Source organism: Microcebus murinus, chromosome 19 (assembly GCF_040939455.1).
Source record: "Microcebus murinus isolate Inina chromosome 19, M.murinus_Inina_mat1.0, whole genome shotgun sequence".
Lineage (NCBI taxonomy): Eukaryota > Metazoa > Chordata > Mammalia > Primates > Cheirogaleidae > Microcebus > Microcebus murinus.
Window position 1 is genome coordinate 20,537,416 of NC_134122.1, and position 14,465 is coordinate 20,551,880.

Here is a 14,465-nt window from a genome sequence, read left to right on the forward strand (position 1 = left end):
ATAGGAGAATGGGAATGAAGGAAAAATAAATTAAAAAGGAGGGGGCCTTTGCAATCAACTGAGCAGTATGATTCGTGGGATTATCTGCACCTGTGGTTTGAAATTATAAAATATGGGTGGGGCTCACTGATTCATGCCTGTAATCCCAGCACTTTGGGGGAGGCTATGGGAAGAGGGTCTCTTGAAGCCAGGAATTTGAGATCAGCCTGGACAACATAGAGAAACCACGTGTCTATAAAAAATAAAAAATTAGCCAGGTGTGGTAGCACACACCTGTAGTCCCAGCAACTCAGGAGGCTGAGGCAGGAGTATCACTTGAGCCCAGGAGCTTGAGGTTGCTGTGAGCTAGGCTGACGCCATGGCACTCTAGCCCAGGTGGCAGATCAAGACTCTGTCTCAAAAAAAAAAAAAAAAAAAAAAAGTATACAGAGAAAAAGACCAAAAGTCTAAGGGGCTGGGCATGGTGGCTCACGCCTGTAATCCTAGCACTCTGGGAGGCCGAGGCGGGCACATTGCTTGAGGTCAGGAGTTCGAAACCAGCCTGAGCAAGAGTGAGCCCCCGTCTCTATTACAAATAGAAAGAAATTAATTAGCCAACTAATATATATAGAAAAATTAGCCGGGCATGGTGGCGCATGCTTGTAGTCCCAGCTACTCGGGAGGCTGAGGCAGCAGGATTGCTTGAGCCCAGGAGTTTAAGGTTGCTGTGAGCTAGGCTGACGCCATGGCACTCACTCTAGCCTGGGCAACAAAGCGAGACTCTGTCTCAAAAAAAAAAAAAAAAGAAAGAAAGAAAGAAAGTATATACTCAGTTAGCTCAGAATATATATCTGAACAAAGCCAACTAAAACACACAGCTTTTGGTATGAGAAAATGATCTCAGAAAAATAAATAAGTTTCTCTGCTGAAGATAGAAAGAAAAAAATGGAAAAAAAAATAGTAAGTTTCTCTGCAGTAAACACTGCTGCTAATGATGGATGCCAAACCATATTCAACTATGTAAAAACATATCTAACTCAAAAGAACTAATCTCAAACTATAATTAAATAAAATGGTAAATTTAAAGACTAGCCAAACTGCAGATACTCCAAGGTGTTCACTTGCTCATAAAATCAAATCTCTGAATCATTTGCAAATTTTTCTTCAATCATTTGAATTGTGCAAAATACAGAAATCTCTTGAGCCACCTCAAATATCCACTCTAAGAACAAAGGTTTGCACCCAAATACAAATTAAGGTTCAACTTCCTGTGAGCTTTTAATGCACTCTAGAACTCTAACAGTTTTTAACCCAAGTAGTATGAAAAATGCCTCTCTAACCCCATTACGATAAACAGAATTTCAAATAAATTAGTGTACGCTGAGCAATACTCAAAATTTCAGGATATATTTTCAATTCTACAGTAACTACACAAGAATTTCAACTTCCACATATTAACAACAGGCTACATAAAACAGTTTGAGCTTAGAGATGTCTGATTTCAACATCCCATTTCCTTGGGGTAAAGGAGAAAGATGTAGAAATATTTCTCATTAGCCACATCAACCTTTACAATAGGGGAAGAAATAAGTGCCAATTCACAGGATGCACTCCACTTGAAAAGCATCTGTGATCACTTAGTGTAAACATGAGTATTTAGAAACTAAAATTTCCTGCTCAGATACAATTTCCTCTTTCCATCCATCCTTGAAAGTAGTCATCTTTAGATGAACTGTACTCTGAATTTTGAAACAGATATTAATATAACTGTGAACAATAACTAGCAACCAGTAATCTATTTAATAACAACTGCAGATATCCCCAGGCTTTATCAAATTATTCTTAACTGGTGTGAATTCAAGGCTGACTACTGCACACTGGCCCCCAATCTGTCTTAGCCAACACGACTTCTCCCTGCATCCAGTGGAGAAGAAAGCACTCTACATTCCTACATCCTTTCCTTCAGGCTGCTGCCCACCCCTGCAGAATGACAAAGCGCACCTGTCAAGGCCCCAGGCTCATACCAACCTCAGCACAAGCAACACAGCAGTGAAATTTGTGAACAAGAGAAAAGCAAGGGCAACAAACTAGAGGGAAAGCAATTATGAGCTTAAAGGGGACAGAGCTGGATGACAAAAGGTCAAAGATGCCATCTTTGTGATGGGCAAGAAGAAACAAGCTGTGTTGTTCAAAATATTATACTAGAAAGCACAAGTACTCATGAGAAGAGTAGAAAGCGAGCTGCTCAAAAAACATTAGGCAGAAAGGCCAAAAATAGAATAAGGAAGAATCAGCATCTGTATCTGGTGTAGATAAGCTACTGCTACTCCCTGCTGAGACCCCTCAAGTGCATTTTAAAAGAGGAATGCTGGCACACCCAGGCAGATCATACCACTTTCTCCTGAGGTGGGGGACGGTGGTGGAGTGGCAGCAGTAACACTGTGCTTGTCCCAGACAGTCTCCAAGATACCTAGCAAGAAAGGGGAAGCAAAGTTTAAAAGAGAAGTCCAACATATAAAAATCAGATTTAGAAAAACGATGTATTGATATCTGTGATCGAACACCAGTATTTAAACATCCCTCTCTTGACCATATGTCCCGCTCTAGCTGATGGCTGTGCCTCTCTATTTCACTGCCAGCTATCTTCTGCAAAGAACTGTCCCCACTCAGAGGATCTCTACTGCTTCACCTTGACCTTGCAATGCAGCTTCTCCCCACTATTTCCATCAACACTGCTCTTTGCCAAAGTTACCTGGACGCTCCATCCACTCAGTGGCCATGTTAACCCTTATCCTCCTTGACCACTCTTTGCTGTTCCAATCATTCTTTCAACCAATTTTAAGTGCCCGCCACGTGCCAAGCACTAAACTAGAAATTCAAAACAAAAGGGACCTAGATATCTAAGAAAAAATCTGGGTAGAGAAGCTAAAGATAAAAATACTTTCCACACAAGGTTCCTACAGCAACAAGGCTAGGCTCCCAGCACCTTGAGGGCCTCGTGGCCAGGTGCCACACATGCGCCTCCCTCGGGAGTAGGTCTAATGGCAGCCACCACCTCAGAGTGCTCCACTCTCCTTCTCTCTTCCTGTCTCATTTTGTGGTTTGCTTTCTGTTGTTCTTACCCTTCATACATTGTCATGAGGCTCTAAGCAAACAGCAGAGGGAAATGCTACATACAACTACAATCTAGTTAGGGCACAGGGGGCAGATTCCACACCTTGTCTCACTCCCTACACAGAATGGGAAATTTTCACATCTTCCTATTCCTCCAACTTCTTCTGATCTTAAATTCAAATTATTTTAAGTAACACGCTTGCCACCCACCTTACTTCAAATGCAGTAATTGGCATTTGATCACATTCCTATGACCTGCACTCTACCTCATTAATCATATCTATAGTGAGGACCAATTAATGAAAGACAAGGAAAATAAGTTACAAATCTATTTTGAGGTCCTGTGTGGTAGACACTGGGCTATTAAGTGCTAGAAATAAGGCACTAAATTTTTTTCATTTTTATGCTCAGTATCAGGAACAGCTCCAAGAACTGCTCAGAAATGCTGCATGCCAAAGCCCAAGTTTTGGGTACCTACAGGCAAGCCTCTGTCTCTTGGCACCACTGAACTGCTCACCTGTCAGCAGCCCAAGCACTGTTTGCACCTGGTCTAGCAGCAGCTTCCGCAACTCCTCCTTCCGAGCCACACTCAGGTCCTCACGGGGACAGGCCAGCTCTTCCGAAGTTGTTTTCAACATAATCAGCCCAAGGGGGGTTGTCACAGGGGACTGGATCAACTGCCGGGGGGAAAAAGCAAGTTCTGAAAAGAGTGTCAGACTAATAAAGTAAACAGAGGACTTAGTAGCATTAAACCTGTGAAATATTTCTGTGTATGTTTAATCTTGCACGAACAAGCCACATAAATCAACACTTGAGAACAATCACTTAGAGTACATTTATGTAGCTTTTCTTTTTTAACCATTCAAAATATTCTCACCTTATTTTAAGGACAAAATTCTAATAACATGAACTTAAAAACAGCTAGAAAAAAATGTTCCTTTAACCCTAACATGGCGATTCTTATGCATGACCAGATTCCCAACAGTTTGTGTGTATATAATATTAGTGATATATATACGTATGATTAAGAGGTGTATATCAATTTGTGATACCTTTAACATTCAAGTTGTTAAATCAGCTTTACATTTCTAAGCTTTGCATGCTTCAGAAAAGTTCATGATCAAGGATGCGGCAGAGCGCACAATAGGCATATATGTCATTAAACTATGACTATTGTTGATTTTGTAAAGGCCTATGTAGCAAATTAAATTACTTTTTTTCTAGCTCCTGTAATATTCTTTCCACCATAACAAAGTTTAAATAAGAAACAGAAAACAAGTATAGTATAACACTACTTATATATTCCTAATCGTTTTAAGGCATTACTATTACATTGATTTTTTTAGTTTCCAGAAATGAAAAAGTGAGTTGCCACTAAAATTCTCTGTTAAGTTATATACTACAATCTATAAAAAAGCAAACAATTTAAGGAGTATTTTACCTTGTCCTTTAATTATAATCAAATTTAAATGTAGTTCATTCTCTAATACAAGTTTTTTTTTACTTACTCAAGCCACAAAATACAAGCTTTAAGGCAGAGGACACTCAGGAACTACATCCATACGGACCATATATTCTTAAAGAAATACAGGCACCTTCTTTTCCCTTGAAAACAACTTTTCCCATCACAGACCAAGGAAAAGCTCATCTCCAAAAAGCAGAAAAGTATTCAACAATGGGAACTTAAAATAAATTCAACTGGCTTCAGAAGTAGCATTATGTAAAATGAGCAGCTATGAATGGTGTGTTAAAAATGATCTCTGTAAAATCAGTTCTCTCGAACGCTAAAACTTCAAGTACATCGACCATAATTTTTCTCTTCATTTTCAACAAATTTGGACTATTTCTAACACTGACTTGAATTCAGATAATGCAGTACAGGAGGAACAGGAAATTCCTCTTCTACCAATTTTTCTTACATAATAAAGTAGAACGAACACTTCGTAAGCATCTCTTCACATTTGGAGACCTTTGGGCTATCAGTCTGTATTCTAAGATTTCTATTGCTCCCCCTTTTCATTTCTTTCTTTCTTTTCTACCTCTTTTGTCTCTGTTTTCTCCCCAAGCCCTCATTCTTACTCTCTCAGCTAGACATTCCATTTGGCAATATAAACTCTCTTGTAGGTAAGAAATGCTTCTCTGCTCCCCAGAAATAAAAAATTCCTTTAACATAGAAAATGTTTCTTAAAGCTCTCCTTTCTCTCATCATTTAGGGAAAGGGGAGAAGGCCAGGCAAGAAGCCGGATGGAAAAATCAAGCTATGCTTCACTTGAAGGAAAAGCTTGACAAAATGTGTAATTTTTCGTCTCATTAGCTTTGTATCCAGAAAGCTTTTTATTAAAGTGGTGTTTTCCTTTACCACCACCTTCATGTATATAATTTAAGCTTATAACAGGCAATATTTGCAATTTATTTTAAAACAATAAGCTCCCTTGGGTAGAAGATCAAGTTTCTAGTGTGAACTACTGAAAAGGTTCAACAGTTTTTATTATACAGCCGAATCAAAGAAGAAACAGCAATTCTTTCCTATGCTGCTTGTCCCTTAATTACCTGGCCCTAGGCACAATGTGACCACAAGCTTGGCTCAGCAGATTTCAGGAATCTGAAGAATAGATTCTACAATGGTGTCATGTGTGTGCTGGTGCATGTGTGGGAGAGGCAAAGATAACAGGGGTCAGCTTCAACTTCAATCATTTCCTTCTCTGGTGGCCTAGAAAAGGGTACAACCAACCTATAGAACTGTATCTTTCTGGGGCTCCAAATCAACTCCTCTCTGCCTGGTGTCATTGTCATCACAATTATAACACGAACTGCATAAATGCCCAGCTGACTGTCACAGAGGTTAAAAAAAAAAAAAAAAAAAGAAAAACCTATGCACCCCAAACTGAAAACAGATCATGATGGACTTGAGAAAAAAAAAGAAAAACCTTTTAGATGGTTTACTTAAAGGATTGTGTGATGATGAAATTGACTCCAGAACCAGTTTGGCATTCAATATCCGAAGAAATGGTTTATAGTCAGCCCTCAGCATTGGATTCCGCATCCACAGATTCAACCAACCACGGATCAAATATATGTGGGAGGAAAAGGATGGCTGTGTCCGTACTGAACATGTACAGACTCTTTTCCTTGTCATTATTCCCTAAACAATACATTATAATAACTATTTACACAGCACTTACACTGTATTAGGCAGTACAGATAATCCAGAGATGCCTTAAACTGTACAGGAGGATATACATAGGTCATATGTAAATACTATGCCCTTTAACATCAGGGACCTGAGCACCACAAATATTGGCATCTCTGAAGGTCCTGGAACCAAACCCCCTCCAGATACAGATGGACAACTGTACTTTATTATAGTTATCTGAAATGTCAGCAACTGAACACCCATCATTCTTCACGTGGCTTATATGCCACTGCATGCTTCACAAGAATAAATAAGAAATGAGAAATAATACAACTGGAAAGAACTTTAAAGATCGCTTAGTCCAACCCTCTCATTTTACAAAGAAGAAAATGAAGGCGCACATAAATGGCAAGAGTTGCTAACATCCAAAGATGATTTTACACAAAGACAGATGCAAAACCTAACCTGCTGCCTCCCCATCCAGTGCTCTTTCCACTATGTGGCGTTTCAAAGTCATGATGGCTACATGAGGTTAAAGGAGTCATTTCTGAAGGACAGAAAGGGGGAGTTGGTGAAGAACAGTGGAGGACATCTAGCCCTTTTAAACCTTCATGAGCGCTTCATCTGAAAATGCTCTTCCAAATTCTCATTTATTATAAATAATTCTACTTCAAGGGAAGATAGCAAATGTTCTGTACTTCAAGGGAAGATAGAAACTGATCCCAGGTGGGTGGAAATCTGGCTCCTCCTCACCGGTCACCTGCTACTCTCAAGACTATGGCTCTCCATCCTTCAACAATATGATAATTATTGTTTGCACAGCTATTTCCTCACTAAATTCTGAACTACTGAAGGTCTCACCCTTGCACCCCCAACACCTGTGCAGTACCTGCCAGGCTTTTGAATACTTGCTGAATAGAATTTCACAAGAGGTTAACAAAGCGATTGGGTTTTTCCCCCTTTCTCCATTGCACAAAGGTACAGCATGTCTCAGAATACAAAACTAAGGGAATGCAATAATCTATCCTACAATAACCTCACTACTGCAGTTCTAAAATGCTAACCTTAAGATTCCTCTTCAAGACAAGGAAATAATCACTTCTACAAACAATTTACAAGGTAAAGTTTCCTTAGGTATATTCTTACCTGTAAAATGTTAGTAAAAAAGTCATGGTAGAACATGGGCCAATCTTGACGTCCAATATCAACAATAACTTTGCAGAGTTTGTTCCGGATAAAGTAAGGTAAGGTTTTATGGTGAGCCAAAAGGAGTTTGGGCAGGCAACTACGAATTTCCATCTTATCCTGAGATGGGACCCCAAGCCACATTTTATTGATCAGATTCTGAAAAACAAATATACATCTTTTAAGCTAGCAACCTATACACAAAAATAACTGGTTTTCATCCTACAGTCAGTTATATCACCTCAATAAACAAGAAACTCTTTTTTAAAAATAAAGATTTGGGGCAATTTGGCGATAAGAACAATAATAAAAATATTCAAATCTAGGCAGGTGCGGTGGCTCACGCCTGTAATCCTAGCACTCTGGGAGGCCAAGGCGGGTGGGATCGCCCAAGGTCAGGAGTTTGAAACCAGCCTGAGCAAGAGGGAGACTCTCATCTCTACTAAAAATAGAAAGAAATTAATTGGCCAACTAAAAATATAGAGACAGATTAAAAGATGTAAATTGGCCCTGGGTACTCTGTGTGGCAGGCCAGCCAGCGCACCGCAGGGTCATCTAAAAAAAAAAAGAAAGAAAAGAAAGGGAGGGAAGGGAGGGAAAAGGAAAGGAAAAAGGAAAGAGGAAAAAGGAAAGAGGAAAAGGGAAAGAGGAAAAGGGAAAGAGGAAAAGGGAAAGAGGAAAAGGGAAAGGGGAAGGGAAAGGGGAAAGGAAAGGGGAAAGGGGAAAGGAAAGGGGAAAGGAAAGGGGAAAGGAAAGGGGAAAGGAAAGGGGAAAGGGGAAAGGGAGGAAGGGAGGAAGGGAGGAAGGAAGGGAAAAAAGTTAGCTGAGCATGGTAGCATATGCCTATAGTCCCAGCTACTCGGGAGGCTGAGGCAGAAGGATTGCTTGAGCCCAGGAGTTTAAGGTTGCTGTGAGCTAGGGTGATGCCAAGACACTCTATCCTAGGCATCATAATGAAACTCTGTCTCAAAAAAAAAAAAAAAAATTCAAATCCTATGACACAACACTCCCATTCCTAGAAGATCTGCTAAATAAATTAAGAGAAACAAACAACCGTATGTGCAAAAACTTTCTAATACTACATTGTCTCTAATAGCCACCAAAAAATAATGATTGAAACCATCTCAATCTTCAAAAATAGGAGAACAGCTTTGTGAATAATGTCACAACCATGTATGGGAATATAAAGGTGAGTGGGGAAAAAGAAGAATACAAAATGGCACAAGCGATATGACTGTAATTAGATTTTTTTTAAAGGTATGCACAGAAAACAAGGACTGGAAGAGAGGTGATATAAACTAAGTTTTTGTGGTGGGGATGGTGGTATTATGGCTATCATCCCTCCTTCCAAAATGTTTTTCTGCAATTATCTTTCTCTCTTAAACGATAATAGGAAGGAAAAGTTATACGTTACTGTAAACAATCTACCTACTTAGTTAACGCTAAAGCCAACCACTCATCTTACCTTTCTGGTGTTGAAAATGGATGGAAAGGAGCCACCACACATCTAGATAAAGGCAGTGCGTGGGAAGAAGCCCCTGAGCTGAGTTCCCACTCTTTCCCACTCATCTGTACATTAAAGCCAAAGTCTAGGGGCAATGACATGGCAATCTGACTACAAAATACTTTTCAGAAGACTATAAAGTTATCTGACAACTTACCTCAAAAACCGTTAAACTGTACATCATTACATAGTCATTCCTAGTGCTGGAGAGGAAATACAGGCAGAATCTCCAGGCTCCTATCTGCTGGGCAAAATTATTAAGAAGCTCCTCTGGAAAAGTTAAACAGCAACAAAAGGTGGTTATGAAAATACATGAAATTAATATAAGACTGGGCTGTCTTATTATTTTTTTAAACATGCGTCTCTCCATATAATGTAAATGAGGTCAAATCCAGCTGGTTCTTCAAGATAGAATACATCGTATAATATTTTCCTGACTCTGAGGTAAACATCAACACTGACAGTGTCTTCAGCCATCTAAAAGCCAATAACTTTGCCATGAATACTTCTTCAGGCAGAGAAACTTTCATTGTTAAAGATCTTATTTAACCTAATGTATGTATGGAATGTTATAACAGTATCATTTCATCTTCTGAAAAATGATGGCTAGCTTATTTCCTGTGGCATATGAGCTGTATTTTATTCCTCACCACTTCTCTACAAATCTTCAGTAACATTTAAATTGTTCACATACACACTACAAAACCACCACTAGAGAAGCAGAGAAGGAAACGATTAATGTTACAAAAACAGGATAGGAAAAAATGCAAGGGAGTTCAAGATGGCTAACTCTCTTCATTTTGCTTGGTTTTATTTTAAAGCAACACCTAAATAAATAAATAAGTGTAACAATCATCAGAGTTGCCAGGTGCAGCCCTGTCCACACGTCAAATCATTTAGAGATGGCTTTCCTCGCCACAGGCTGCTGATAAACACAGCCAGAGTCCGCAAGGTGGCGAGCATTAAGAGTCTATAAGCCATGTTTCTGGATATGCTGCCCCTCGGTCACCTTGACTAGCTGCACTGGACCTGAAATATAATCCAAAAAGGGTGAAAACGTGTGAGCCAACAACCCCAAGGGATTCCAGGAAACTTTTGGAAAAGCAGAATGTACACACAGCAGCTCCTTTTAATCCTAAAGTCACTACTCTAGTTCCCTACGACCTGGGCTAAATTCAACAAGGCAGCATTACCAAATATGCCATAAAAGGAAGCTGATGACCTGTCCTAATAATTAAGCAAAAGTTTCTAAGAATCTCAGAGGTGAAATCAAACCCAAGGCTGAGGCTGGAAATGAGGAACTCTGGGCTCTGTTCTAGACCTCACCCCTAATTCACAGAGTCATCGTTCCTCCTTGACATTTCCATTTCCTCCGCTGGTAAAATGACCAGATGATCTCCTGAGCTCCTTGCTAACAGTTCTACCAACCTAATCTCTAGAGCACCAGGAACTCACTTTTGCTGGAGGGTGGGTGGAGCCCTTTTAAGAAAAGGCCTCCCTCCTTTCTTCCACCTAGCTAGGAAAAGCCTTTAATGTATCCTAAGACAACAAAAAAGCAGCAAGAAGTGGTTCCTGCCCACACTCTCGAATAAATCTACAATGACTAAGTACAAAGAGAACTGAACGAAGACACACTGACTGTAGAGAACCAAACCCCCGGATTCCCCATAGCCTGCATTTAAATTAGACATTTGTAGCATCTAGTTATTTAAAGCTATTTTAAAATCAGGTTAGAATATGAAAATGTTCAGAGGGTTCACACTTTTAATTCATGAACACACAAGGTGAGCAATATTTGATCTGCAGACCAAAAATTAAGAACCAAAAGTATTTCAATTATAAGCTTTTAAAAAAAAAAGACTTTGAAAAAATTAGAGTGTTAGAATAAAGCAGGTTAATATAAGGGAAAGATCCTCCACCTCCTTTGGTGAAAAATCGCCGCTGATATTTTTACTATAAGATACTTTAGTAACATAAAACAAGTGGGTCATTTGGGGGCATGAGAAGGGTCAGCCCAAGTGAATAATAAGAGAACCCAGGGAGGGAAGCAGGGTGGGTCTTCTAAGCCAGATACCTGTTCACCTACTGGGCTCAGCTTCTGCCAGGGATTCCTGGTTTATAAATGCTCTGGTTCTCCACAGTACACTCACTCAGAAAAACAAAGCATGTAGGGGCAGGCCCAAAAGAGATCACCAAGTTTAAAGTTAAGAGTTTAAGGCCGGGCGCAGTGGCTCACGCCTGTAATCCTAGCTCTCTGGGAGGCCGAGGCAGGTGGATCATTTGAGCTCAGAAGTTCAAGACCAGCCTGAGCAAGAGCGAGACCCCGTCTCTACTAAAAAAAAAAAAAAAAGTTAATTGGCCAACTGAAAATGGAAAAATAAATAAATAAATAAATAATAAATGAAGAGTTTAAAAGTTAACATCTGGCTGGGCATGGTGGCTCACACGTATAATCCTAACACTCTGGGAAGCCGAGGCAAGAGGATTGCTTGAGCTCAGGAGTTCAAGACCAGCCTGAGCAAGAGCGAGACCCCATCTCTATTAAAAAGTGAAAAAAGGCCGGGCGCAGTGGCTCACGCCTGTAATTCTAGCTCTCTGGGAGGCCGAGGCGGGCGGATTGCTCGAGGTCAGGAGTTCGAAACCAGCCTGAGCAAGAGCGAGACCCCGTCTCTACTATAAATAGAAAGAAATTCATTGGCCAACTAATATATATACAAAAAATTAGCCGGGCATGGTGGCGAATGCCTGTAGTCCCAGCTACTTGGGAGGCTGAGGCAGGAGGATTGCTTGAGCCCAGGAGTTTGAGGTTGCTGTGAGCTAGGCTGACGCCATGGCACTCACTCTAGCCTGGGCAACAAAGCCAGACTGTCTCAAAAAAAAAAAAAAAAAAAAAAGTGAAAAAAAAAAGCCAGGCGCGGTGGCTCACGCCTGTAATCCTAGCACTCTGGGAGGCCGAGGCGGGCGGATCGCTCGAGGTCAGGAGTTTGAAACCAGCCTGAGCAAGAGCAAGACCCCGTCTCTACTATAAATAGAAAGAAATTAATTGGCCAATTAATATATATAGAAAATTAGCCGGGCATGGTGGCGCATGCCTGTAGTCCCAGCTACTCGGGAGGCTGAGGCAGAAGAATTGCTTGAGCCCAGGAGTTTGAGGTTGCTGTGAGCTAGGCTGACGCCACGGCACTCACTCTAGCCTGGTCAAAAAGCGAGACTCTGTCTCAAAAAAATAAATAAATAAAAAATAAAAAATGAAAAAAAATTAGCAGGGCAACTAAAAAAAATAGAAAAAATTAGCTGGGCATGGTGGCAAGCACCTGTAGTCCCAGATACTCGGGATGCTAAGGCAGGAGGATCACTTGAGCCCAGGAGTTTGAGGTTGCTGTGAGCTAAGCTGACACCACCGTACGCTAGCCCAGACAACAGAGTGAGACTCTGTCTCCAAAAAAAAAAAAAAAAAGGAAGAAGTTAACATCTATCAGGAGCTGATGATACTTAAAGGGCACCGGGGAAAATGGGCTGTAGCCAAAGGTCTACTGGCCACCTGCAAATCTGAACCCTAACCAGGCTTTAGATCTAAGGTGGGATAAGCCATAACATTTAACTGCCAACATGACTCAGAGAAGCCAAGGGAGGGAGAGAAATGAGCCTCCAGGGTCCCAGAGCCTCAGAAAAAGAACTCCAAGGAGGTAGAAGTAACGATTTACATTACATTACCAGTACAGAGCTGCTGGACACCCAAAGAAAAAGTCTTTAGGTTTGGAAAGAGAAAAATATTTTTCATTCTCAAGTGAGGACTCAGGAAAAAAAGATTGCTCTAGGACCACAGTATCCTTGGGGCAAAGATCTAACACTGGAATGCAATTTCTACTTCATGATATGTTTTAATAAATACTGCTTATGTGAATGAACATAAAATTCAAAACTGGATTCTAGAAAGTACTGAGGTTCCCAGAAGCCCTAAAATGATTATACCTACACCTCTGTTGTTTGAAGCCTTTATTCACCTAAACTTGCAGAATGGGAAAGAGAATAGTGGAGACATGGAAAAAAGAAGCTAGAAGCCCCCAAAAGAAAAACAAGTTAAGGAATCTCTGAGCATTAGATTAGGTTCTTATCAGACTTCTGGACACCAAAATGTGATCATTTTGTCATGACATTTTGAAACCGTGAGTTTTTTTAAATTAACAGTCGCAGGCTTCTTATGACAGTTTAATAACATTGCTGAAATTAAGACAAAGTGAGAGAAGGGTTTTCTGCTTCACTAAAGGAAAGAAAATCTATCACTATGTCCTTGTAACTAGGATTGCAGACCTCACTAGCAACGCCTCACCAACCAGTAGAACCAGAGCAGAACTCAAGAGGAAAACAGGCAAACTTGACCAGCCAAGGCTACAGACAACTCCTTCCTCCCCACTGGGCCTTCTCCTTATAAATTACTCTTTACAATGCCACACTGCACTTACCTATCTCACGTTTTCTTTCATTGGTCGTACAATCGTGAAAAAATTCTGTCATCAGACTTTCCAGTGCCCTGAGGGAGGCTTCTTCAGATGCCTAACAAAGGAATGTGAAAAAACATCAATAAACTGCAACTTTGGTTCTACTGTTCCTCAGGTTCCTCCCAGGTCAAGTCCAACAGCAAGAGCAACTTACTTCCTAAAAACATCTTAGTTCAACATTGTTCAAATGCATGCTATAAGCCAGAAAAGTTGAAGAGAATTTCCCAACTGGCTCAAAACCCTAAGTGTTAGTACTCTATAAATTCATGCTACTGTGCATTCTATTTTCAATTATTTATGCTGAGGAAAAGGGAACAAATAATTTAAAATTCAATTGTGGAAGCATGTTGGAAGCAAATAAATAGCCTAGGTCCTGCCTGAATAGGCAGAGTAAGGAGATTCAGTGATAAGGTTAGGGCTCCTTCTAGATTATGTCTCCAGTACATTTCCCCCGTGTCTGAATAACTAGCCATATTTTGACTCATACAATTGCTCATTCAGCAATTCAGCCCAACTGCTGCATGGATTCTTAGGGGTTTTCTTGAAGGTGCTTCATCAGGACTCACAGACACAGTCAACTCTCAAGCTCACGTGAGCAGCCAACAGAGACCATGGTGCAGCTGAGAACCAAGCTAAGCAAGGACTCAAAATCAGACAGCATGTCTACACTACAGTCTCAGAGACAGATGCTCAGCGTAACTGCTCAGGCTGAGAATGAGAAGAGAGAGGGCCTAGGACTCTCCATGCTCATACTCTTCCTCTTCCATATGGAGCCCCAAACTTACTTCCTTTTCTCTCACTGAAGTAAGAGGACATCAGCTGTAGCAATGAGCATGAGTCAACACTCCTTCACACACCTGTCTACAAAATGGTGAGCATTCCCAGACCACTTATGAATCCTCAGAGAGCATCAAGAGCTAAGAGCAGTTTTGACTGCTTCATTGTCTCTTAATTCCTTTCTACCTACCCACCTCCCTTCCCCATATCCTCTCCATTACCCTTGGAACAAGAGCTGACTATAAAAGCTGCATTTTAATACAAGCCCCCACTT

At 40.6% G+C, this 14,465-nt stretch overlaps 1 protein-coding gene across 2 annotated transcripts in view; it reads right to left on the reverse strand.

Annotated features, from left to right (window-relative positions):
* XPO6 (exportin 6) overlaps positions 1-14,465 on the reverse strand; it is a 104,900-nt gene that overhangs the window by 58,548 nt on the left and 31,887 nt on the right. For both annotated transcript variants that reach the window (XM_012759010.2, XM_012759009.2), the window contains exons 2-6: positions 13,379-13,469; positions 9,073-9,185; positions 7,373-7,570; positions 3,611-3,770; positions 2,372-2,449 (exon numbers count right to left, since the gene is read on the reverse strand). In XM_012759010.2, the coding sequence (XP_012614464.1) occupies positions 2,372-2,449; positions 3,611-3,770; positions 7,373-7,570; positions 9,073-9,185; positions 13,379-13,469 (640 nt within the window). The remainder of the gene's footprint in view (positions 1-2,371; positions 2,450-3,610; positions 3,771-7,372; positions 7,571-9,072; positions 9,186-13,378; positions 13,470-14,465) is intronic.